Source organism: Chiloscyllium plagiosum, chromosome 20, assembly GCF_004010195.1.
Source record: "Chiloscyllium plagiosum isolate BGI_BamShark_2017 chromosome 20, ASM401019v2, whole genome shotgun sequence".
NCBI classification, from domain to species: domain Eukaryota; kingdom Metazoa; phylum Chordata; class Chondrichthyes; order Orectolobiformes; family Hemiscylliidae; genus Chiloscyllium; species Chiloscyllium plagiosum.
Genome location: NC_057729.1, coordinates 29,032,204 through 29,057,879, shown reverse-complemented (window position 1 = coordinate 29,057,879; position 25,676 = coordinate 29,032,204). Strand labels below are relative to the sequence as shown.

The 25,676-nt window shown below is 40.7% G+C and overlaps 1 protein-coding gene across 1 annotated transcript in view; it reads left to right on the top strand.

The window, feature by feature from the left end:
• The window catches only part of ptgis (prostaglandin I2 (prostacyclin) synthase), an 83,866-nt gene that overhangs the window by 34,470 nt on the left and 23,720 nt on the right, over positions 1–25,676 (top strand). The window contains exons 3-6 of the mRNA XM_043710373.1: positions 3,147–3,325; positions 9,096–9,239; positions 11,522–11,676; positions 11,804–11,985. Of these exons, the coding sequence (XP_043566308.1) occupies positions 3,147–3,325; positions 9,096–9,239; positions 11,522–11,676; positions 11,804–11,985 (660 nt within the window). The remainder of the gene's footprint in view (positions 1–3,146; positions 3,326–9,095; positions 9,240–11,521; positions 11,677–11,803; positions 11,986–25,676) is intronic.

The following is a 25,676-nucleotide window of genomic DNA, read 5'->3' as shown; positions in this document are numbered from 1 at the left end:
GTTGCTAAGAAGATTATGACCTTGATTTTGTGAACAAGCCACTTGATTTCTCCCTCCTGTTAATGACTATTTTGAACTGGGGAGAAAAAGGTAAAAGGACCAAATTGGCCTAATGACCATAACATACTGTAAAACCCAACTACTGTGTGCAGGTGATATCCATTGTAGTGACTAGTGCACACAACAAGCAATTACATGCCTTGCATCATGTTTTGTAAGGTCAAAATAAGACAATCCTGGATAAAGAAATACTTTCAACTGGAAAAATGAGTATAAAATGCACTCTGCTACCTTGACATTTGACGGCATTTATTTACAAGTTATAGTTGATTATTCCAATCTTGCATGGCCTGATGGGTTTCTGTAACTTTCTTCTGGATTAAGTGGTGGTGTGTAGGCAATTGCATTTATTGTCCTTGTCGCTTTTACCTACGAGTCATGAGCCACTCCAGGGCTGAATTTTACAGCAAGGTGTACAGTTCATGCAACATCCAGCTTCTATAAATGTCAGACCCAAGCCAATCAGTATTAAACCAGGCCACTCTGCAGTAGAAATACTCTCTGGACCTGTCCAGGAGTTAACAATGACACTTCCAGCCCTCGGTGGGAACAGGTTCTGCTGTTGAGCTGCCAGTATTCAGATTTCCAGTAACTCACATTCCCAGCAGCAGTGGGGAAATGGGCTAGGGTATGTAGAAAAGCATACCTTGCATGCCTCCCAGCAGAAATATACCTGGCAAGAGGGGAAAGCATCTAACCCAGCCATTTATCTTAGACTTGTAGCACTCATTTAAATATAAGTAGCTATTTCATTTTCTCTCATCTAATGTTTTCCTTCCCAGTAGACCATATTTCTCTTAGTTTGACTTGTTAAGTGCAGCTAGAAAATAGACTTAATAATAATCAGTGAGCTATGTACATTTCATTGTAGAATTATATCAAAACTAGGCAAACTATAGCCTGAATTCTTTTTCTGATATAACAAATATATTATTCAGAAAAAGTAAGTAAAAAGACTGAGTATCATCAAAAAAAAATCAGAGGAAAGAAGACATTTTAAACTGGAATATTAATATGACAAATGTCTAACATATTATTTGAAATGCAATGGCATTTGAATTGCAATAGTTTCAGTGATATGTCTCTCTTTTCAGCAATATTATGGAGTTCAATGTAGCTAAGTGTGAGGTGATTCACTTTGGTAAGAGTAACAAAAAGATGGGGTACTGGGCTAATGGTCGGATATTTGGTAGTGTGGATGAGCAGAGACATCTTGGTGTCCATGTACACAGATCTTTGAAAGTTACCACCCAGGTAAATAGTGCGGTGAAGAAGGCATATGGCATACTAGCTTTTATTGGTAGAGGAATTGAGTTCCAGTGTACTGAGATCATGTTGCAGTTGTATAAGACTCTGGTGCGGCCGCATCTGGAGTATTGTGTGCAGTTTTGGTCGCCATACTATAGGAAGGATGGGGAGGCACAGGACAGATGTTAGGGGTAGGTTCTTTACTCAGCGGTTGTGAGTTCGTGGAATGCCCTGCCAGTAGCAGTGGTGGACTCTCCCTCATTATGGGCATTTAAGCGGGCATTGGATAGGCATATGGAGGATAGTGGGCTAGTGTAGGTTAGGTCGGCTTGGATCGGCGCAACATCGAGGGCCGAAGGGCCTGTACTGCGCTGTATTCTTCTATGTTCTAATCATGAACAAAGTAATCTCAGAAAAACACATCAAGGTTTTATATGCTGACATCACAATTAATCATTTCTCTGCTTATGCAATTGAAAAAAACATGTGCCTTAACCAATGGTTTAAGCATGTCAAACATTTACAGTTATGAGGAAATGCATGCCCCCAGTGTAACTACACTGCTCAATTACTTTGATGATTGCCACACTTTTATAGATATAAACTTCCAATAAAGCTTGTCCAATAGGAACAGAGCAGCCATTGACATAAAACTACCCACCAAAGACATGTTGCCTAATCAATTGCTATTTACTACCATCTTAAATGCTCCTTTCTTTACGTTGCTGAGTCACCCATCTGATGTAAACACGAGTCTCATTTTTACATAAAAATTGGGGCCCAATTATGTCATTGGGACCAACTGGGATGTTTTGACAAAGTAATTGGATCTAGTGCCAAGTATGTAAATCAGTTCTCATTTCAAACTCATGCAATCTGTCCCAATTTTGTGTAAATAGAGTTTTTGTTTTTTTAATATATTATTCATTTGAATAAATGTTCGAGTAGCTTGGAAAAAAAACTGAAATAGTGCCATTGAGTCATGCAGCATAGAGTTGGATGGATAACCCATAGGAGTTTGACTATTGCACAGTCTGATTAGCATAGAGTTCCAGTGTCACTATCAATATGATTATGTAAGTGCGCTGTGGCAAGTTTACAAAGGCATTTTTCATTGAACATATGCACAGGACTTCATAATGAGAAGATGACTTAAAAGTAAAACAAAACATAGCAACAGGAAGTGAAACTTTAAAAACAGAAACTTTTGTGGTGAAAGTTAATTATCATAATATAATGAATGGGAGGTTTTATAGTGCAGTGAGCCATAAGCTCACGGTTCATGATTCAAAACTTAATAACCGTGGAAGGTGTGTTCATAATTGGCCAAACAGTTGATTATCAACCTATAACCTTTCAGTACACCTCTGGCAGGTGTAAGAACATGAGAGTCCCCTGATCAGCCATCCTTGATGTAGAATGATGCCCCTCAAGCTATAGGCTTTGGCAGCAGGCTCGCAATCTTTTCAGGACGAACTAGCTATGAAAATAGAAATAAGCACATCTTCCTCATCACTGGAGACAGAAAAGCCTATAGGTCTCAAAGCCAATATAAATTATAAATAATTGTCACAGATCTATAATTATTTTAAATGGTGTGACTTTCGCAAACAGTTTCAAATACATCTTGTTTCCCTCAGAAACAAAAGTCTGCATAATGGAAAGCAAATTTTAGAAGCATCCAGATGTTTAATCTTACCTTTGCATTTTCAAGCTGAATGAATTAACTGACCTGTTACTTTAACAAAACATTGATTTGCAAGTGTGAGTTTCATCATAGAAGGAATTCCACAATTTGCATTTGGTAATGTAGTGTTTTAAATTTTTTTTTCACTTAGGTCCAAGTAGCAGGACGATATGTAACTGTTTTACTTGATCCTCATTCATTCAAACCAGTTGTGACAGAATCCAATACAAAGCTGAACTTCACAAAGTATTCAGCAATTTTAATGGACAGAATCTTTAACCTTCAGTTTCCTGACTATGATCACAACAAAGAAAAAGCTTTGCTGAAAATGTAAGTATCACAGAATATTCGTTATAAACATTTCAAGAAATAAGTCAATGGCATAATAATTAGAACATTCTAATTTCAACTGAACCGTGTATCAGTCTTAAATGACTTTATTGTATGTGTAATGGACCAGGCCTGTCCCCCTCAAAACATTTCAAGAAAGTGGCACAGACCCTACCTTTGCTAATTGTTTTAAGCAGGTGTGCAGTGGATATTCCAGGAGTGACGTAGCTGGTCAAACCAATTAGTTTTAAACAAAACAGGAGTTATCTACAATTTTACCGAATGAAATACAAACAAAAGAGAACAGAATACCGAGTAATGTAACTCTCCAAAAACCCAACAGATCATTCCAATTTAACGATGCTGTTCCAAATACTTGCAACAATCCCCATACATTCCTTGGTACAAAAGGTAAAATCAAACAGAGGGTCTTACAGGAGCAAAGTCAGAGAGGATCAGCATGGACTTGCTTCCTTGAGTCCAGTAGCTTCAAAACTGCTGACTGCTTTCAGTAAATAGCCAGACCAGAGAAAAGCTGAGCTGGGAAAATGCGCCACTCCCCTTTCATTGTACATGTGTTCTTTTTAAAACTGAAAGCTTTCTGCCTAAGGCAATATCTGTTAGCTATAATCAAATTGGCCTTAAACCCCTTCAACTTAGACATTTCAGAGTCTGTGTCTTTTACGACCTCTGGGGAAAAGAAATGCAAAGGATAACATAACCTTGTGAAAGGAGCAGCATCATCACACATGGAATTGAGTTCCATTTAATTCAACTGAGTGAAAAATACAAAGAGGTTTACTATATAAATGATTATGTATAATTACATAGGAACATGCAGCTCATTAATATGTAAATCAGATTTGTCACTGAGATTGCAGGGAGCGATTAAGCAGCACTTTTGCAGTTAAATATTTGTTGTAGTTTCTCTCCATCATACATAAAACTATTTCTTGACACGCTTGTAAATTAACTTCACCGATTTCATGACATTGATAAGACTTTGACACAACCACAAACATAATTGTCAATTGCCATCATTGCAGGCATTCAAACTTTTGCTGACCATGAGAGAGTTGATCATTGTATGAATTCTTCACATAAAGAAAACATGTTCATTAGTTATCTGCTCCTCAAACAACAGGAATAAAAGTTTCAAAGACTTTACTGTAGCATGGAGTCTTAATCAGCAGGAGCACAGATAAAAAAAACTGAGAACAGAAATCAGGATGCTTGACTGTCAACTCCTGCAGTTACCTGGTCATTGATTTAAATGAATGCCAAATACAATGTCTTGGAAAAGCTGTATCAGAGATGCGGGAGACATAATCCCATTTATTTTAAATAGTTTCAGTCACATTTATTAAACGTTCATTAAATGTTCATTCCTAATAATATCATTTGAAGATTAAAACAGAAAAAAAAAACATGAAATTGAATTAAGATATCTCGTGGACATGTTTACTTGTGGTGTTCTTTCGAATTCTGTTAGATGAATGATTAAAACATAGAGCTAAAGATTATCTTTTCTAAAATGATGTGATTATAAAATATATAAATATGTCAGGAAGCTCAGTGACTAGGATTGCACAATGCTGTTGGCACAAATCAATATTTCTTAAATAAGATGATTTTGTGCTGCCAAGGCCATTGATGCTTTTTGCTTCACTATCCCTTTTCAGTCAAATGATGGAGTAAGTGAGCTATGGATTCACATGCCTTGTTCCCCTTGTTAACCAATGGGCTATTATTTGATTTTGATGTGTCTCTCCAAAAGATGTATCAAAATGTAACACTCATTTTTATTCTATAGGGCAACGGCTATGACAAACGAGGGGAACTTTAGATCGCCATAATATCTAGAGTCTGTAGAAGATAAATAAGATTCTCTGTAATACTGATACAAAGCATGGAACTTGTATGATGATATGGAAGTTCAGAAAATCAAAAATATTCATTTGAAGTTACTAGAAAATCAATTAGCATTGACAGCCAGCATGTTAAACTGCTACAGAATGCAAAACCTTGAGGTGGACATTCAGTAATGCTTATTCTATCATTGGAGAAATTCTAACAGTATGTCCCTCCCAGTTTGTGAGGTGATTGTTAACAAAAATAGGGAGAATCATAATAACGGACAGGAGCATAATTAAAGTCAGGGAAAATGTTGTGTGTCCAAACAGCTGCTTCAATGTATCAATTTCCAGATTTCTCAAAGCATGTATATTCCCTCATCCACCAGGTTTGTACTGCTCATAATATTTAAATACAACAGATTTAAATTTAACATGACCTGCATATTTGGTCTTCCTGAAATTTACCATTGGAATGAAGGTTGGAAAACTACACTCAAATTCATGGGACTAAGTAAATGTTGGGCTCAGAGAAACCAACAAATACATATGCAGTATTCATGGCTTTTAGTTAGCTTCAACTGGGAAAGGATTCATTGTACAGTACCTGGTGAGCAACCTATTTGTGCACCTTTGGAGGTAATGAGAGTCAAGATCAGGATAGGTGGTGCCAAGGCTGCTTTATCAGGCAAAAAACATGATGACCATTGTCAGCAGCAACATCCAGTTATGGAGAAACTTGGTTCACAAAGAGTGATCGGTGCAGTGATAGTAGAGTCAGATAAATTAGGGACATTTAAAAACTCTTGGATAGGCACATGGGTGATAGTAAAATGAAAGGTATGTCCTTTATTTGAATCTTAGAGTAGGATAAAAGATCAGCACAATATCAAGGCCAAACGACCTGAACTGTGCTGGACTGTTTTATGTTCTATATTCTATGTTCAGTAAGCCAAGGAAAGAAGGAGCATAAAGGTTGAAATTACAGATGTTTCTCAAGTACTTGGGTGCTCAGGCAGAGGCTCAACTTCCATGACTCGATGGAGAAACATTGGGTCCAGAGATTGAGATTGTCGTGCCAGGTTGTTGCAAATATCTGCAGCCTCCTGAAGAAGACTTGCTGTCTGCTGAAGATCTGGTCACACATCTTCAGTGGCTGTGAAAGGCACCACTGCCCTCAGGTTCTTTTGTTCTGGATCCTTCTGAGATATTACTGAAGAGATAGCTATGCTTTTCCAGTCTAATTGAAGGGACATGTGTCAGGACCTGAAGTATATAGACAATATCTTTGTAATTTACTTTATTGTGGATTGTAGACCAAAATGTAGCAATCCTTTAAATCAAAGACATTGAAAGGAGATGTTGCACTTTTGAAAACAGGTTACTGGAAACCAGTATGTGCTGTATTTACACTGTTACATTGTTCAAGTAATGAGGGAAGATGTTTGAGATTTAACACCAGTCTTAATTTGTGTTTAGAGCAAGGTTTGCCTATAGACAAACTGTTGACTGTTTTTTCAACCACGACCAGTTGTGTGGGCCAGTCTCATTAGTATGAGAACAACTCTCTAATTTCCTCTTGAACAGCTGAGCAACCTCTGTGTCAACAATCCAGAGACAAAAAGCTCACAAACTGCAGATAGATAGCACCCTTTTCTCTCCTTCTAAGGAAGAAAAAGAATTAAACAATAACTAGCTATTCTCTTCCACCATTTGTGATTAGCTGTTGCCTATAACTCGAGACTGAGTAATTTGAGTATCCAATGCTCTGTGCCTTCAGTAAAGAACAGGATTTCATTGAATCCTGTAGATGGGTGCTATTGATCTCTGTTCCCTAATACCTTTTTAATTCCACCTATAACATCTGTATTTGTTTGTTCATCTGTGTCTGCCTACATACGAGTGTAGGAGTTTAGAAGAAGTTAGACTTTTAAGTTGGTAGAGTTATATTTTTTGTTGTTCTGTGATTAGAATTGATTTATCTGTGAGAAATAGTTTTGTTTTATGTAGAAAAACCGAGTCAGTTTCATCAGACAGGAAAATTAGAGACAAAAACAGAAATTGCTGGAAAAGCTCAGCAGGTCTGGCAACATCTGTGAAGAGAAATCGCTTAATATTTCAGCTTGACATCTCAGAACTCAGGAAGGGTCACTCTACCCAAAACGTTAACTCTGATTTCTCTCCACAAATGCTTCCAGATCAGCTGAGTGTTTCTGTTTTTGATTTACAGCATCTGCACTTTTTTCTGCTTTTTAAAAGAAATTTGAAGACTTTGAGTAAGTTGATTACATCTGTAATATTTGTGATGCCCCTGGGAGTAGTGAGGTTCAGGAATTAGCACACTTTCTCAAGTGAATCATGACAATAATTGTGTCAATTTTGCCTGTGACAATTGATTGGGTTTCTATCTCTGGCTTCCCATGGGGACAGTGTAGTTAAAAATCTTGAATATTGTCTCTGGATGATTATTGTGGTGAATGTTTCTTTGCAACGTATGGATATGTGATCTGTTTCTTAAAGGAATTTATTACATTCCTGAGAAATTTAGCATAAAGGGAAAATGATCACTTCTACTCACATAATAGCTCTTCATAAGGCCACTTAAAAGTGATTATTAGCATGATCAGTAAATTCAGACCTATCAAAATCATTCTGGGAGTCTGAAAATCACTTTGCGTAGCATCTGACCAAAACTCTGGTCAATCTGATTGGCAAAACCTATTATAAAATGATTTGCAAACTGTTTACCACAGCTTCATTGTTGGTTAAGATCACATTGTCCTTGTTCTGTCAGTAGATGCCAATGGCACAAAAATGAAACCTAAGAATGTTCTGTGATCTAAACAATGTAGCTTTAGACCATTTGACAGCCTAGTTAATTTCAGATGGAGTGTAATAAGCTTTTGAGTTCAAATTGGAGCAAATATCGATTGCTTCCTAAAGACACAATTATTCAATTAATGTTCTTTATTATATCCTATGAGAAAATATTAAGGTATAAAATAACAAATAAATCTAAGTAAAACTCATGTAATTAAAAGTGCTTACCTTTGCTTACTATTGATTTTCAGATTTAATTTTCACAGATGTTTGAAGTGCATTCTGATTATCAGTACCACTAAAATGTTTACAGTATCTGTAGCTATTTTTAGCTTACTTAAAGGTTTGTGCACACTTCATTCTGTCGATTATTTAGCAGCACACAAATTTAGCCAATGCTTGTAAAAGGTAGTGCTGCTTCTCGAAGCTAGTTTTTAGACAAATTCTCACTCTCTATCAATGGAGGCAAGTTTGGCAAGGTTGCAAATTTTGTTCTTTACATGCTGAAAACAATTGTTTTCATCTCCTTTATATAGTGCAAAGATATTCAAAACGTGCCAAAATATCCATGGAGGTAAACAGGGATTTTCCATGTAAAGAATGGCAAACTAAGTTCTGAAGCAGTTTTGATTTTGCTCCAATTTTGACCTTATGTAGTATACATTGGATATTAAGGAGATGTTCATATTAAATCAAATAAGATTAGTTCTCCAGAAGATATCTCTCGCTCCTTATTCTGGAGCTACTCAGTATGAAACAAAACCAGAGAGCTTACAATAACAATTGTATATTGGCATTTAATCAGCCAAAATATTGTTTTGTAAAGATTGAGAAGGATGATAGTTAGAAGATAAATAACAGAGTATCCAAAGTTTATTATTAAAATTCCTCTTGCATATTGGACACCTTCTATCAATTTTTCCAATAAACTTTAAACAAAAAAGTGTTCATTTATAGCATTTAATATGTATTAAATTCATAGAAATGTGTAGTTGATTTAGTTATTTAGTGAGTTAATGCTTGTTCTGGAAACTGGAAATTATGTGTATAACCTGCATTTTATGTACACCAATGCCGATTATTTTTATTTATCTTAGGCAGTTACAAGGCAAAAGTCTTTCATCATTGACACAGGCATTTCTGTCTAATCTGAAAACAATTTTACTGATTGATGAAAATGGAACAAAGAATGTCTGGAAGAAAGAAGGATTATTCAACTTCTGTTATGATGTTATGTTCAGGTAGTTGCTAAAATGAGATTTCTGTGCTTTGTAGATTTTAATCTGATATCTGTGTAAACTATTTTTCATGTTAAAATTATTTCTAGAAGAGTATATGCATGAACAAATTAGACTAGTCCTTTCTTCAAAAAAGTTTTTTTTTGACATAAGGCCTCGAGTAGGATACGTTTTACTGTTCAGCTGTAAATATCACTGTGCTCATATTGTGGCATTCAGAAACAAAAGAGAATATAAGATTATGTTGTAAAAATGTCAGTCAAATACACCAGCTAATGAGATATGGAGTATTATAGAATAAAATATATCTAATTAGAATCTTGAATCAAAACAATTTTAAATTAAGACAGGCATATTGAAGGATTATTGGTTAAAATCAAAGGATAGTTATATCATAGACTCCAGGAGCATCCTAAAATTAATCTAGATCTACACTGAAATAATTAATAGTGGATTTGCATTTAAAAGATACTACACAACCTTGGAACATCACAAGCACTGAATAACCAATTCAGTACTTCAAAATTTACAACACAGGGCCAGCTTAGTACCAAGGATGGAAATGTGTTGCTGGAAAAGCGCAGCAGGTCAGGCAGCATCTAGGGAACAGGAGAATCGATGTTTCGGGCATAAGCCCTTCTTCAGGGGCTGAAGAAGGGTTAATGCCCGAAACGTCGATTCTCCTGTTCCCTAGATGCTGCCTGACCTGCTGCGCTTTTCCAGCAACACATTTCCATCTCTGATCTCCAGCATCTGCAGACCTCACTTTCTCCTCCAGCTTAGTACCAAAATAACCACTTGTGAGGGTATAGAAACACATCGTATCCAATTAAATATAAGTAGCATCACAGGCAATCTATAAGGAGAAGTTAATTAAAAATCATATTTCAGCATACACTGACATCATACTTAGTTGATTAGATTAGATTAGATTAGATTACTTACAGTGTGGAAACAGGCCCTTCGGCCTAACAAGTCCACACCGCCCCGCCGAAGCGCAACCCACCCATACCCCTACATTTACCCCTTACCTAACACTACGGGCAATTTAGCATGACCAATTCACCTGACCTGCACATCTTTGGATTGTGGGAGGAAACCGGAGCACCCGGAGGAAACCCACGCAAACATGGGGAGAACGTGCAAACTCCACACAGTCAGTCGCCTGAGGCGGGAACTGAACCCGGGTCTCCAGCGCTGTGAGGCAGCAGTGCTAACCACTGTGCCACCGTGCCACCCACCACCAGTTGAGATGTCACAATGTTGGACAATGTGTTGGAGTCGAACAACATTGGGGTCGAACAGGGCTCCCAACCCCAAACTATGTTGGAACTGAACTGAGTTCTGAAGAAGGGTCACTGGACTCGAATGTTAACTCTGCTTTTTCTTCTCATATGTTGCCAGCTCAGCCAGGATTTTCCAGCATTTCTATTTGTGCTGTCGGTATCACTGTTTCTCAAATGACAGGCAAAATAGCTTTCCCCATAGATACGAAGGCATATTTGGCTTCACCTTAGATATAAACTGCAAAAGCAAAAGGCTGTCACAAATGTCAACTCAGATGCCTAATATCTCCTCTTTCTTCCTTCCCCAAATGATGCAGAATTAATGAGGTTCCCACTGCAGGTCCCTGTTGTAAATTATAAATGCCGAACTGAAAATAACTCTGCCAATACTGTCTTCAAATATCTAAAAGAAAATTGGATAATGATAAACCTTGTCCTAAAAACCATTACTAAACTGATAATGTCACATTGTAGTATTTAAAAAATCACAGATCTCCAATTAAATGTTGATTCCCTCGTTCCATTGAATGATGCTCTCCAAAAGACCTTTAATATAAATGAAGTTAAGACAGTGAAAATCATGGAAAACTGTGTTTGAGCTTATCCACATATTATTAACAATGAGTTTAAAATTGCAATAATGTTTTTGCTCCTTTTCAGCAGCAGTTTAAATTTATATTACCTCTCGCCTATGGCACATGACGGACTGTGTTTCTAAACAATTTCCAAGTACCTGTGCTGTTAATGTCACTGCTCAGAAAATAGGTCCTTTCATTATAGCTTGTGAAGATTATGAATTGCTTTCATGAAAAACAAGAAATAAGTTATTTATTGTATATACATATGAGCAAAGTCATTTAAAATGAAATGCCCCTGATGAATTCTGAAGCAGATTTTAAATCATTTTGGAAAAATTGTTTATTTTCTATAATTCTATCAACAATCAGTCCCTGAAATTTCAACTACCAGATGTAATGTTGATTCCCATTGTTTAATTAGGGCAGGATATCTTACACTGTATGGAAATGAGGCTGCACAAACTAATCAGCAAGCATCAAGAGTTAAGGATAGAATTCATTCAGCTCAAGTCTACGAGATATACAAGAAACTAGACCAACTCTTGATAAAATTAGCTCGCTCCATGTTATCTGCTGGTGAGTGACCATTAACAAATCATCTATGTTGCTTCTAATGTTTACCCTTTTATCTGTTTCATATTTTGAAAGCACCTTTGGCAAATAAGCAGGTTGGCAAATAAATTACATATTTTAATTTTGATAGATGAAAAGAAGGAAGCTGCCTCAGTAAAGAAATACCTATGGCGGTTGTTGTCAGTGGAGAATCTAAAGACAAAAGTGAATAGAAGCAATTGGCTTGAAAGCTACTGTAATCATCTTCAGGAACTGGGCATACATCATGATATGCAGGAACGAGCAATGGTACTACAGCTCTGGGCAACACAGGTAGGGAAATGCTGTGATCTGCTAAAGGAAACTCCTTTCATTGCAGTAAATTTACACTTAGATTTGTGCAGTGTAATGTCTGCCCAGAATATCTCCATCTAGGTCATATACAGTGATAACATTTTAAAATGTTTGTAATCTGAATGCAAAACATTCTATGTCAGTTAATATGTCAACAGGTAAATTAATTGATAAACTATTGCTCTAGTAACCATGTGGCACTTATGAACATATTAAATTGTTTTTGTTGGGTTCTGTTGCCTGTATATTATCTGTTAAATACATAGACATTAAAACTTTCATGTATTTGTATTATTAAGACATTAGAAGAATGACATACAATTTTAATGAGCTATCAATTAATAACCATTGAATGCTAACAAAGCTCAATTTCAACATTTTATCTACTATGAAGTTTTTTTAGATTAGATTACCTACAGTGTGGAAAACAGGCCCTTCGGCCCAACCAGTCCACATCAACCCTCCACAGAGTAACCCATCCAGACCCATTTCCATCTGACTAATGCACCTAACACTATGGGCAATTTAGCACTGCCAATTGACCTGACCTGCACATCTTTGGACTGTGGGAGGAAACCCACACAGACTCGGGGAGAATGTGCAAACTCCACACAGACAGTCGTCTGAGGCTGAAATTGAACCTGGGGCTCTGGTGCTATGAAGCAGCAGTGCTAACCACTGAGCCACCATGTTGCCATTTTATCAAAACACAACTTTAATATTATTAGAAGGTTATTTTACAAGCAGTATATGAATGCTAAATAAGTTTCCGTTTTATTTTCTGAAATGCCATTTGGAAAGGTATTTACATTTTACTCTAAATAAGCTAACACCGATCTGGAAAATGCACAGGGAAGAATGTTGTTGGAGCGCAGCTAAACATTTGTAATGTTTGGAAAGTATATTCCTTGATACCTAACATGTTTTACAACATTAAAACAAATCAAATATTAGTGAGTAGAAGTCAAGTATTTCATTCATATGAAAAGTTCTCACAAAAACTGGACAACATTTGAATTAGCTGAGCATCATAATATGGCAGATTAATACAATCTGTTTTCAGTAGCATATTTCCTTGACATATTCTCAATATCGAAAGATAAATTAGTACCATGGTATATTGCTTGTTGGAAAGGAATGATTGTGGAATAAAACTGGCTTAGTTTCTCTCTCATCTCTTCAATCAAACTTTTATGAGAATCCAGTGACTGTATTTGAACCATTCTTTCTATGAAAGCTATATGAAGATTCGTGCTTGCATTTTATGGAAGTACAAAGTTTCTAGATGGTCTATCCCAGCTCAATGATCCAATTGTTGCCTATCCAGCAAATACTGAAACCTTTCATATTGCTACTATTATTGGTTTTATATTAAGAGTGCAGCAGTGGGACAGTCTGAGATGTCTAAAAAGGAATCATATTCTAAGAAATGATCTTCATGCTAAACTCAACAGTTTTCTGATATATAGCCACAATGAAACAATGTCATCACTGGTGGAGTATCCCACTGGCTATCTTTCCTGGCAACATAAAAACACCATGTGAGATATTATGAGCAGTTCCTTGGCAGCATGTACTGCTTAGGATAGCACAGTTCAGACAGGAGTCAATGCTATTTTAACCATTGATTCATGATATTGTATCCTGTTACATTGTACTGTACTGTTACCCTGCTAGATTGTAAAATGATTCCAAACCATTTTTATCTTTAAAGATTTCCTTTTTATCCCTCTACTATTTCCTGACTATATTGCACGCAAATAATAGAAGAAAATAAGATACCTCGGTCAAAGATAATAAACCTATAGATGTGTTCATTAAAATAGTCTGGTGACAATTAGCTGAAATTTTACAGATAAATATTATTTTAAATCTTAAAACCATTTTGCATAGTGGTATTATGCAATTGAAATTTTGCTTTCCATGTTTTCATTAAGCTTCTTGGAAGATTTTGCCTTTTGGCTCTCACTGAAATGAAATTATTCGAACCTTGGAACAGATGCACAGTGCAATAAGACAGAATGCCAAAATGCTGTAGAGTATGACAATTTCCCTGTGATTCCCCCTGCAGGTAGGCCTCTCAAAAAATGAATTGAGATACCAACAATCAGTCGAATGTGATTACCTACGAGTGAGGAAAAGTCAAAGAGACCCTCAATAAAAATGTTAGCCTTTAGCTCAAGTGGGTGGCATAAAAAGCAGATGGACAATTCCCACTGCAGAGGAACCTCGATTATCTGACATTCGATTATCTGAATTTCATGTTATCCGGATAAGATCGCAAGGCCCCAATGTTTGGCTAAACTGTGTTATCTGGCATTTGATTATCTAAACAAAATACTACCTGCCTGAGGTGGTTCGGATGATCAAGGTTCCTCTGTATTGCTAAGAACCCTGCTGGGCCCAGCTGCATAGTGGCTCAGTGGTTAGCACTGCTGCTTCAAAGCTCTAGGAACCTGAGTTCAGTTCCAACCTTGGGTGACTGTCTGCATGGAGTTTACACATTCTCCTCATGTCTGTGTGGATTTCCTCTGAGGGCTCTGGCTTCCTCCTGCAGTCCAAAGATATGCAGGCTTGATGGATTAACCATGGAAAATAAAGGGTTATGGGGATAGGGTAAGGGACTGTGAATGGGTGGGATGCTCTTCAGATGATCAGTGCAGACTCAATAGGCCAAGTAGTCTCTTTCTGCATTGTAGAGATTCTATGATTATAGTTGAATTGAATTTATTGTCACGTGTACTGAGGTACAGTGAAAAGCTTTGTCTTGTGAGCACTTGTCTTGCAATACAGGCAGATTGCATAGTTAAATAATATAAATAAGTAAATAATAGGTAAACAGCAGCGAAAACAAAAACACGGATATAGGCAAATGTTAAGAGTTTGTGAGTCCTTTCAGTATTCTAACAACAATAGGGTAGAAACTGTTGTTTCGAAAATGGCTGGTGTGTTTGTTCAGGCTTCTGTATCTTCTCCCCGATGGTAGAGCTTGTAGAAAAACATTGCCAGGATGGGATGGATCTTTGAGAATTCTGGTGGCCTTTCTTTGACAGCGGGCCGCCAGAATTCTACAGATGGATTCTACAGATGGAAGGTTGGCCTTTGTGATTGTCCAGGCTGAGTTCACCACTCTCTGTAAACATCTCCGATCTTGAATGGTACAGTTGTCATATCAGGTAGTGATACATCCAGATAGAATGCTCTCGATGGTGCACTTATAAAAGTTGGCAAGGGTATTCACTGTCATGCCAAACTTTCTCAGCTGCCTGAGGAAGAAGCGACCATGTTGGACCTTTGTAATATGTGCATTCGCATGAAGAGTCCAAGGAAGTTTGTTGTGGATGATCACTCCCAGGATGTACACACTCTCCACTTGTTCCACCTCTGTGTTGCTAATGTGTAGGGGGGCATGAGTAACATCCTGCTGAAAGTCAATAATGAGTTCCTTGGTTTTGCTGGCATTGAGAGCTAGGTTGTTCTCAGTGCACCATTTTTCCAGTCTTCCACCTCCCGTCTGTAGACTGTTTCGTCGCCATCTGAGATTCGACCGACTATGGTGCTGTCATCAGCGAACTTGTAAATGGCATTAGTTTGGCACTTGGCAAAGTGAGTACACTGGGGGCTCCAGTGTGGAGTGTTAGTGAGGATGAAATATTGTCCACAATCCTCACTGATTGTGGCCTGTGGGTCAGGAAACTGAGGATCCAGTTGCAGAGAGTGGGGCTTAGTCCGAGATCACTAAGTTTAGTAATCAGTCTCAAGGAGATAATAGTGTTGAAAGCTGAACTGTAGTTAATGAGTAGGATTCTTACATAGCTGTTCTTGCTGTCAAGATGTTCTAGGGAGGAGTGAAGGGCAAATGATATGGCATCTGACGTGGATCTGTTAGTTCGATAGGCAAATTGGAGTGGGTCTCTTTCCCCAGCATCTGCTTATGGGCAATCTCCTTCCTCAGCACCTGTCTACAGAACCGACTGACCCCGCATGGACTCCGGACTATATTGAAACCAACACAATTTGGACCCAACCAGGACAACCTGTACCTGCAACAAATCCAAAGCCTCCAACAACAGACCTCCCTCCGGATCCTCCACCCTCCACTCCCTGCAGTCAGCCCTGCCCCAGCTCAGGACAACACTCTCCCAGACCTGCAAAGGACCTTTGCTGTTCTTCATCCTCAGAAGGATTCATACACTGAACAAACGTTTTTTCCTAGCCATATCGAATATCAAAGAAAGTTAATACAAAAAACTTTCATGTACTCACCCCCACACTCCGGATTCCTCGACCGTTCCAGAACCTTCTCGCGACCTCCGGAACCGCTCGGGTGCCATTGCCCATGCAGCCACTGCAGCCAACACCGCCACGACAAATGGTGACGTCACTTCCGCCCCCACCGTCGCATGGACAACAGCCACCACTGACCATGCAGCCTCCGCGATCGCTGCCCAGACAACCGCCTCCACAAACGCCAGGAAGACCATCGCCGACAGATACGCGGCCACCGCGGGATCCACGGGCACCGGGATCAGCGCTGTTTCTGCCTGGCGCGCCACTTCCACCCCTGGAGTGGCCGTCGCCGCAGCCACTTCCACCCCCAGTGATGACACTCACCTGCTCAAGGACTACATCGCCCCCATATCGATCTCCGCCACCACGTCGATCACCGCCCTCACGATCGACTCCGTCCCCACTCCCAGCTCCAGCCCCACACCAGGTCCTAGCTCCCAGCCCTGGCGTATTTTCACTATCCCTCCAGACCTCCCCTTTCTGAGGATGAACAATCAGTCCTCAGCAGAGGCCTCACCTTCATCCCTCTACGTTCCCGGATCAATGAGTTCGACATGTGGCGAGACATCGAACAATTCTTCCGCCGCCTTCGCCTCCGCGCCTACTTCTTCAACAAGGACTCTTGCCCACCCTCTGATGACCCCTTCTCCCGCCTCCAACACACCCCATCTACTGGACACCCGTGCTGGCCTCTTACCTGCCCTCGATCTCTTCATATCCAACTGCTGCCGCGACATTGACCGCCTCAACCTGTCCACCCCTCTCACCCACTCCAACCTCTCACCCTCACAACACGCAGTCCTCCACTCCCTCCGCTCCAACCCCAACCTCACCATCAAATCAGCAGACAAGGGAGGCGCAGTGGTAGTTTGGTGCACCGATCTTTACACCGCTGAAGCTAGATGCCAACTCGCGGACACCTCCTCCTACTGCCCCCTTGACCATGACCCCACCTCACACCACCAAACCATCATCTCCCAAACCATCCATAACCTCATCACCTCAGGAGATCTCCAATCCACTGCCTCCAACTTCATAGTCCCACAACGCCACACCGCCTGTTTCTACCTCCTACCCAAAATCCACAAACCCGACTGCCCCGGCCGACCCATTGTCTCAGCCTGCTCCTGCCACACCGAACTTATCTCTGCATACCTCGACACTGTCCTGTCCCCCTTAGTCCAAGAACTCCCCACCTACGTTCGGGACACCATCCACGCCCTCCACCTCCTCCACGATTTTTGCGTCCCCGGCCCCCAACGCCTTATCTTCACGATGGACATCCAGTCCCTATACACTTCCATCCCCCATCACGAAGGCCTCCAAGCCCTCTGCTTCTTCCTCTTCCGCCGACCCAACCAATACCCTTCCACTGACACCCTCCTTCGACTGACTGAACTGGTCCTCACTCTGAACAACTTCTCTTTCCAATCCTCCCACTTCCTCCAAACCAAAGGAGTAGCCATGGGCACCCGCATGGGCCCCAGCTATGCCTGTTTCTTCGTTGGATATGTGGAACAGTCCATCTTCCGCAGCTACACTGGTACCACCCCCCACCTTTTCCTCCGCTGCATCGGTGATTGTATTGGCGCTACCTCGTGCTCCCATGAGAGGGTTGAACAGTTCATCCACTTTACTAACATTTTCCACCTCGACCTCAAATCGACCTGGACCATCTCAGACTCCACCCTCCCCTTTCTAGACCTCTCCATTTCTATCTCGGGCGACCGACTCAACACAGACATTTACTATTACCTAGACATTTACTATAAACCGACTGACTCCCACAGCTACCTAGATTACACCTCCTCCCACCATGCCCCCTGTAAAAATGCCATCCCATATTCCCAATTCCTCCACCTCCGCCGCATCTGCTCCCAGAAGGACCAATTCCACTTCTGAACTACTTAAATGGCCTCCTTCTTCAAAGATCGCAATTTCCCCTCCGAAGTGTTCGACGACGCTCTCCACCGCATCTCCTCCACTTCCCGCACCTCTGCCCTTAAACCCCGCCCCTCCAATCGCCACCAGGACAGAACACCACTGGTCCTCACCTACCACCCCACCAACCTCCATTTACATCATATCATCCTCCGTCATTTCCGCCACCTCCAAACGGACCCCAACACCAGGGATATAGTTCCCTCCCCTCCCCTATCAGCGTTCTGAAAAGACCACTCCCTCCGTGACTCCCTCGTCAAGTCCACACCCCCCACCAACCCACCTTCCAATCCCGGCACCTTCCCCTGCAACTGCAAGAAGTGCAAAACTTGCGCGCACACCTCCCCCCTCACCTCCCTCCAAGGCCCCAATGGATCCTTCTATATCCATCGCAGATTCACCTGCACGTCCACACACATCATTTACAGTATCCACTGCACCCGATGTGGTCTCCTCTACATTGGGGAGACAGGCCGCCTACTTGCGGAACGTTTCAGGGAACACCTCTGGGACACCCGCACCAACCAACCCAACCGCCCCATGGCTGAACGCTTTAGCTCCCCGTCCCACTCCGCCAATGACATGCAGGTCCTTGGCCTCCTCCATCGCCAGACCCTGGCCACACGACGCCTGGAGGAAGAGCGCCTCATCTTCCGCCTTGGAACCCTCCAACCACACGGGATGAATGTAGATTTCTCCAGCTTCCTCATTTCCCCTCCCCCCACCTTATCTCACTCCCAACCCTCGGATTCAGCACCGCCCTCTTGACCTGCAATCTTCTTCCCGACTTCTCCGCCCCTACCCCCTCTCCGGCCTATCACCCTCACCCTCATCTCCTTCCACCTATCGTATTCCCAGCGCCTCTCCCCCAAATTCCCTCCCCCCTACCTTTTATCTCAGCCCGCTTGGCATACCAGCCTCATTCCTGAAGAAGGGCTTATGCCCAAAACCTCAATTCTCCTGCTTCTCGGATGCTGCCTTGCCTGCTGTGTTTTTCCAGCACCACATTTTTCAACTGTGCGTCAGGAATAGTGGGGAGTTTGATTAATGCTATGAACAGCCTTTCAAAGCACTTCATAACCACTGAAGTTAGGGCCACTAGGCATTATAAGCCTTCTTAGGCACAGGGATGATGTTGGCCCTCTTGAAACAGGCAGGGACAGTGGCCTGCTGCAGAAAGAGGTTGAAGAAGACCTCTGCCAGTTGATCTGCACGTGCTCTGAGTGCATGGCCTGGTACTCCGTCCGGTCCCATCGCTTTCCTTAGATTCACATGAAGAAAAAAATGATCTGACCTCTGATGCAGTGACTGTTGCAATAGGTTCGTCAGAATTTGTTGGCATAGCTGTAAACTCTCCACCGAAATTTTGCTCAAAGCGAGCCAGAAGGCAGTGAGACGATCTGTGAGGGATGTGTCATCGTCTGCTATCTTGCACTGTCTCTTTTGAGAAGCCATGATGTCAGTCAGTCCTTGCCATAGTCGCCGGGTGTCTGTCTTGGATCGGTATTAGTCCTTGACTGTCTTAATGGCTCTGAGAAGGTCATACTTGGATTCCTTTTATTTGAGTGGGTCTCCTGATGTGAAGGCCTCATGCCTGGTTTTTAGCAGGTTTTGTATGTCCTGATTCATCCAGGGTTTCCTGCTGGGGAACACCCAGACTGACTTCCTCGGTATGCAGTCCTTCACACACTTGCAGATAAAGTCGGTGATGGTGGTGGTGTACTCGTCCAAGGTACCTGCGGTCTGTTTGAACACGACCCAATCAGCCGATTCCAGACAGAACCGGAGTTGATCCTCTGCTTCCTCCGACCAGCACTGGACCTGTATCCATGAGGAGGTCTCTTGCTTGAGTTTTTTTCCTGTATGCTAGGAAAAGAAACACGGCATTGTGATTGGAGTTGCCAAGATGAGGGTGGGGGCTGGACCGGTAGGCATCTTTCACAGTGGTGTAGCAGTGGTCTAAAATGTCAGGCCCCTGGATAATATCCCAGCTGTAGTAAATAAGACATGTCGTTCAGAACTAACCACATTGATCAATTGGAAATGTAGGTTATTTACTGATGCTGTTTAACAGATAGAAAAAGTACCATGAGTGGGTTTGGTGATGGGTTTGGTGTACAAGAACACTACTGGGGATATTAAAAAATAATTATCCTCATCTGTAACCAAGTTTCCCCTGTGCAGCAACAACTCTTGCATCTACACATTAATATGGAAAATTCCTTACGGAATCAAATTCAGCCAATGACTGCCCGATCAGTTTCCCTTCAATGAACAGCAAATGCTGAAAGGTGTCATTTATGGTGCTTGTTGTGTTCATATGTAGCCTTGTCAGAACTTAATACCTCCAGACTCCATTACAGCCTGGGTCCCAATATGGACAGAAGAGATTAATTCCAGAGGTGAAATGACAGTAACTACCTTGGCAGCAAGGCATCATTTGATTCTGTGTAGCATCAAGGACCCTCAGAAAAATAGAAGTCAGTGGAAATTAGGGAAAATTCTTCACTGGTCTGAGCCATACTTAGCTCAAAGGAAGATGGCTGTTGTGTTACAGGCCAATCATCGCAGCTCCCACATATCAATACTAGTGATCCTAGTGTCCTAGGCTCAGGAATATTCAACTCCTTCATCAGCGACCTTCCTTCCATCATAAGGTCAGAAGTGGGGATGTTCACTGATGATTGCACAGTGTTCATTTATATTCCCAACTCCTCAAGTACTGAAGCTATGTACACCTGTAGCAAAATCTGTAAAACATTCAGGCTGGGACTGATATGTAGAAATAACATTTCCACCTTGCAAGTACTGGGCAATGTCCATATCCGATTGGAAAACCTAATCACCTCCCCAGGACTTCCAATGGAGGTACTTTATTTTGCCACTTCATTGCTTATACTCATGCTCATTTTTTCTCCCAAGAGGAACAGTGTAATGGAATACTCTCCACCTGCCTGATGAATGCACCTCAAACACCACTCAATTAGCTCTCTGCCATTGAGGGCAAACAACCCACTTGATTGGCACCTGATCAACTATCTTAACCATTCGCCCTCTCTGGCACCAGGACATAATGGCAGCAGTTTACCAGTTATAAGGTACCCTGAAACAATTCATTAAGCCTCCTTAGATGATAGCTGCCAAAACCATGATCTCTATCGGCCAGAACAAGGGTAGCAGACACATGGGAGCAGTAGCACTTGACTTAAGGGTTATTCCTTCACTGTCGCTCAGTCAAAAATATTCCTTTCCTAACAACACTGTCAGTGTACCTTCAACAGAGGGACTGCAGCAGTTCAAGAACTTGACTACCACCTTCCCATTGGACAGACAACAAATGCTGTTCTTTCCATCAACACTGACATCTCATTAAAATAAAAATTCTTGCCCAAAATCCCAAAGAACCTGCACATGGAATCCAATGGTTTTGGTCGCAAAGGATCTATTGATCTTGTAGCAGGTGGAGGTCAGTGTCACTAAAATCAACAAAAAGTAAATTATGACGATAGTGTGCATAGGAAGTTTATATTCACTTGCGTAGAGAAGAATTTGATTGAGGTGCTTCTGGTAAGAGTGCAATTTTCCCCTCCCTGGTTGGGCATGAGCAATGGCAAGAAAAGTGGGAGAATGCAGACAGCATAATAAAAGCAGAATGCTGACATTGAGAAAAGGTTTTGTGATTTTTGCTTCAAGCCTTAAATGACCTCAGGAGGTTGCCTTTGAGCCGCAACTACCTCATTTCGATGTATCAGCAACTCATTTAAGCCCCAACTCACTTTATTTGTATGCCACTTCCAATTTTCCTTTCTTTCCCTGATAATCTCGACACTACAAATTTCTAACATGTAAATCAGAGCAAGGTACTTGGTAACTGCATTTACTAAATGCTTGACCTGGCCATCACTCAACAATTTCTTAACAACAGTGTCCTTACATGCTTAGTGGTCACCACCTCCTTTACCCTTCATTCACTCAAGTAAGCATTGGCAAATGATCAGCCTCACGACATCACCATGTCTGGTCTCAAATCAACTTACACACCACTTCAACCCTTCAACACTTTACTTTGGAGCTCAGGAACACCTATGAAAGGCATGATTCTGCTGAGTCACTTTGCACACAGGGATTCACAGGATGCACCTTATGGCTTTTTGCTTGCTTTCTTAGTCCTCACTCACTCTGCATTGAGTTTGAAGCCTGCGGTCTCTATCTATTTTGCAATGTTTTCTTGGCGGATATTCATTGACATCTGCACTGACTTTCAGATTGTTAGCCTTTATGGCTTGCACTACTTTTTGTCACAGAGGGAAAGGCACTGAACAGTGAAGGGATGGACATGTCACTGTACTGCACCCTGGTCACATGGCAGAATGCACCAGCAAATGCACTGCATGGACTTTAAGCAAGGGACATGTGCCAAAGGGGAACAGACCTTAGTGAGGTAACGGAGAACTATGGTATTTTAGAGGATAACATGACAGCCAGAGGCCTGTCCAATTCCAGTTCAAGATTTTACAAATAGTCAGTCAGGAGTTCAGTCCTACCAGAGTCTAGGGATACATTCCCTTGCAATCCAGGGTTTGGGCCACAGTTAGTTCTGGGATTATGGGTAGCTCGGTCTGAGAGCTGTGGAGACATCAGTGGAGTTGTGGTACACTTCTTCCTGCAATGAGACAAAGGGAGGGACTGAGTATAATGAAAGTGGATGAAAGAGTAGGTGGGAGATGAAGGATGAGCAGTAGAAATCATGAGATTTCCCCATTGACTGAACTGGAAGTGCAGAGGACAGGGAGGGTTAGATGTTTGGGAGAATGAGGTAGGTGAGAACTATTGAGTGGCTATAACACGTGCAGTAATGTGATTCAGTTTGGATCCATGCAGTCTTAGTCTGGTGATGTGGCCTCCTTTAGCCGTCTGCAGGAAAAAAGACAACCCTCCTCTCCATCACTTTGTTACCAAGACCTCCAGGTCCCTGTCCATGTAGTGAGAATGCTCAAGCAGCAAATGCAAGTGGTTATGCCTGATATGCAGCATTTGAAGTCATGTGTACCTGGTCTTTAAATATGACATCAATGGCATGAACTCCAAAAGGTCTCAGCAGTGATGAGCACTTCCAGCTGCACAATTCCCCAAGAAGCAGGCCTAAGACCCCAGTTGCATAACTAATCAAGAAAAAGATGGAAGATTGCATTAAAGGAAATGTTGCTCCAAACCATGGCCATGACTTTCACTCAAAAGAACATTTAAACTGAAAATGGGAAAATTTCTCCCTTTTGATATGATATGTGGAGGGAAATTATTTGTCCAATGGTGGAGTCCAGAATAAGAGAGATAATTTACACCCTTCAGGGTTGATGTTAGGAAAAATTTCTTCACACAAAGATTTTGAGACTTCTTCCTCAAAATCCTGTTGACATTAATTGAAAAATATGAAAAAATTGAATTCCCTTGAATTCCAAGCAGCAGTGCATTTTCAAATTACATTCAACAATTGCAATAATCTTTTTTGGGCTGAGGAACTCTGGGAACTCTACATACAGTAATCAGTTTAGCAGTTCTCCTTCAATCAATAACAGCAAATATTAAAATCCGAACTAATCATTCAGCTCTGTTGTTTGGGGGATCTTCTTAAAAGGCTGTTGTCTTCTACAATAAGAGTCATTCCACTTCAAAATAACTCATTTTGTAAAGGTTTTTTGGAACATTTCTGAGGATCTGCAAGTGGTTATCTTATTGCAAGTCATTCTTGGCTCTTCACTCATGCTGTGATAAGTGCTATTATTCTCCCTTGAGTGGTATCTTATTAAAAAGTTATTTTTGTCGTGATCTGATCACTCAGGAGAAAAAATAGCAGTCTCTGATTCATCCTGTGCTTATTTAATGTATGAAAATTAGAGGACTTGCTTTTATATTGTCAGTACTATTTCATAACCACTCATTGAAGTTTTAAAATCTTGGAATAGATATATGTGTCCTTGACCAGTGTTGCAATTTCAGAAGGTAAAACACTCAGTTAGTATTATGTATTGTACATGACAGTTTGTCTGTTATTATTAGCATTATGCATTCACATTTCCTCTGGGTGTAAGTTTTTTTGTGGTTTGAGTTGTAATTTCTATTTTAATGCATGAAGGTTAAAATTATAAAAGCCAAGGACAGAATTCATTGACTTTTTTTAGATACCGATTATATATATATATTCTCTAGTATCTGCAGCAAATATATCCCTTTATAGATCGTGAGTATCCCACTATAGCAAAAAATAGAATGAAAACCAGACAACACAATAAAGAGGAAATTGTCCTTTGTGCGCAGTTACATCTATAACAATACACTGTAGAATGCACCATGGGTTACAGTACTGCTGTATTGTTGCAAGTGGGTAAAGATGTTTATTCGGGATAGGAGCTTTTTTTCATTTGTGTCACAGTTGTGTCAAGATTCCTGAGATAAATTATTTCTGCTGATTCTAGCAAGCAGCTGTATCTAAAGAATGCAGTGAATGCTTGTGCATATAGAGCAATTTCAATATAATGTCACTTATTAATGTATGTTCCTGGAGTCTCATAACCTTCTGATATAATTTAATTCAGTCATATCACCTAAAAGGTGTCGCTGTGACTCTGTGGTCACACTTTTACCTGTGAGTTGCAAAGTTATAGGTTCAGCACAAGCAAACATGTCCCTGGAATTCTCCTAGGTTTAGGGAAGATTCCATTCGGCTGGAAAATAGGAGTGTAGCTATTCAAAAAGGGAAGGAGACAGATAGCAGGAAACGGCAGACCAGTTGACTTAACATCTGACAAAGCAAAAATGTTAGAAGCTATTTCTAAAGACACTTAGAAAAATTCAAGGCACTCAAGCAAAATCAATATGGCTTTGTGAAAGGAAATTTGTGTTTAACCAATTTATTGGAGTTCCTTTATGTATTAACATGCTGTAGATAAGAGGGAAACATTGAATATATTGCCCTCAAAATTTGAGATTGCAAAGATGCCACATCAAAGGCTATTGTAGAAAATAAGAGCTCATGTTCTGGATGGTAATATATTAGTATGGATAAAAGTCTGGCTAAGCAAAAGGAGACAGAAAGAAGATATAAATGGGTCATTTTCTGGTTTGCAAGTTGTAATGACTGGTATACCATACAGATCAGCACAGAATCTTAAATTTATACCATTTAAATAAAAGAGTAAAATGAAAGGACCAAAGCTAGGGTTGCTAAATTTGCTGATTCACAAAAATATGAAGGAAATAAAGTTCTAAAGAGGCCATAAGGCAGGTACAAAGGAATGTAGATAGATTTAGTAAGTGGGCAAATGGGGTATTGTGGAACAATGTGAAATTGTCCATTTTGACAGGAAGAAAGTAAGAAGAGCATACTATCTAAATAGCGAATGCTTGCAGAGTACTGAGATGCAGTGGGATCTGGTTTCTTG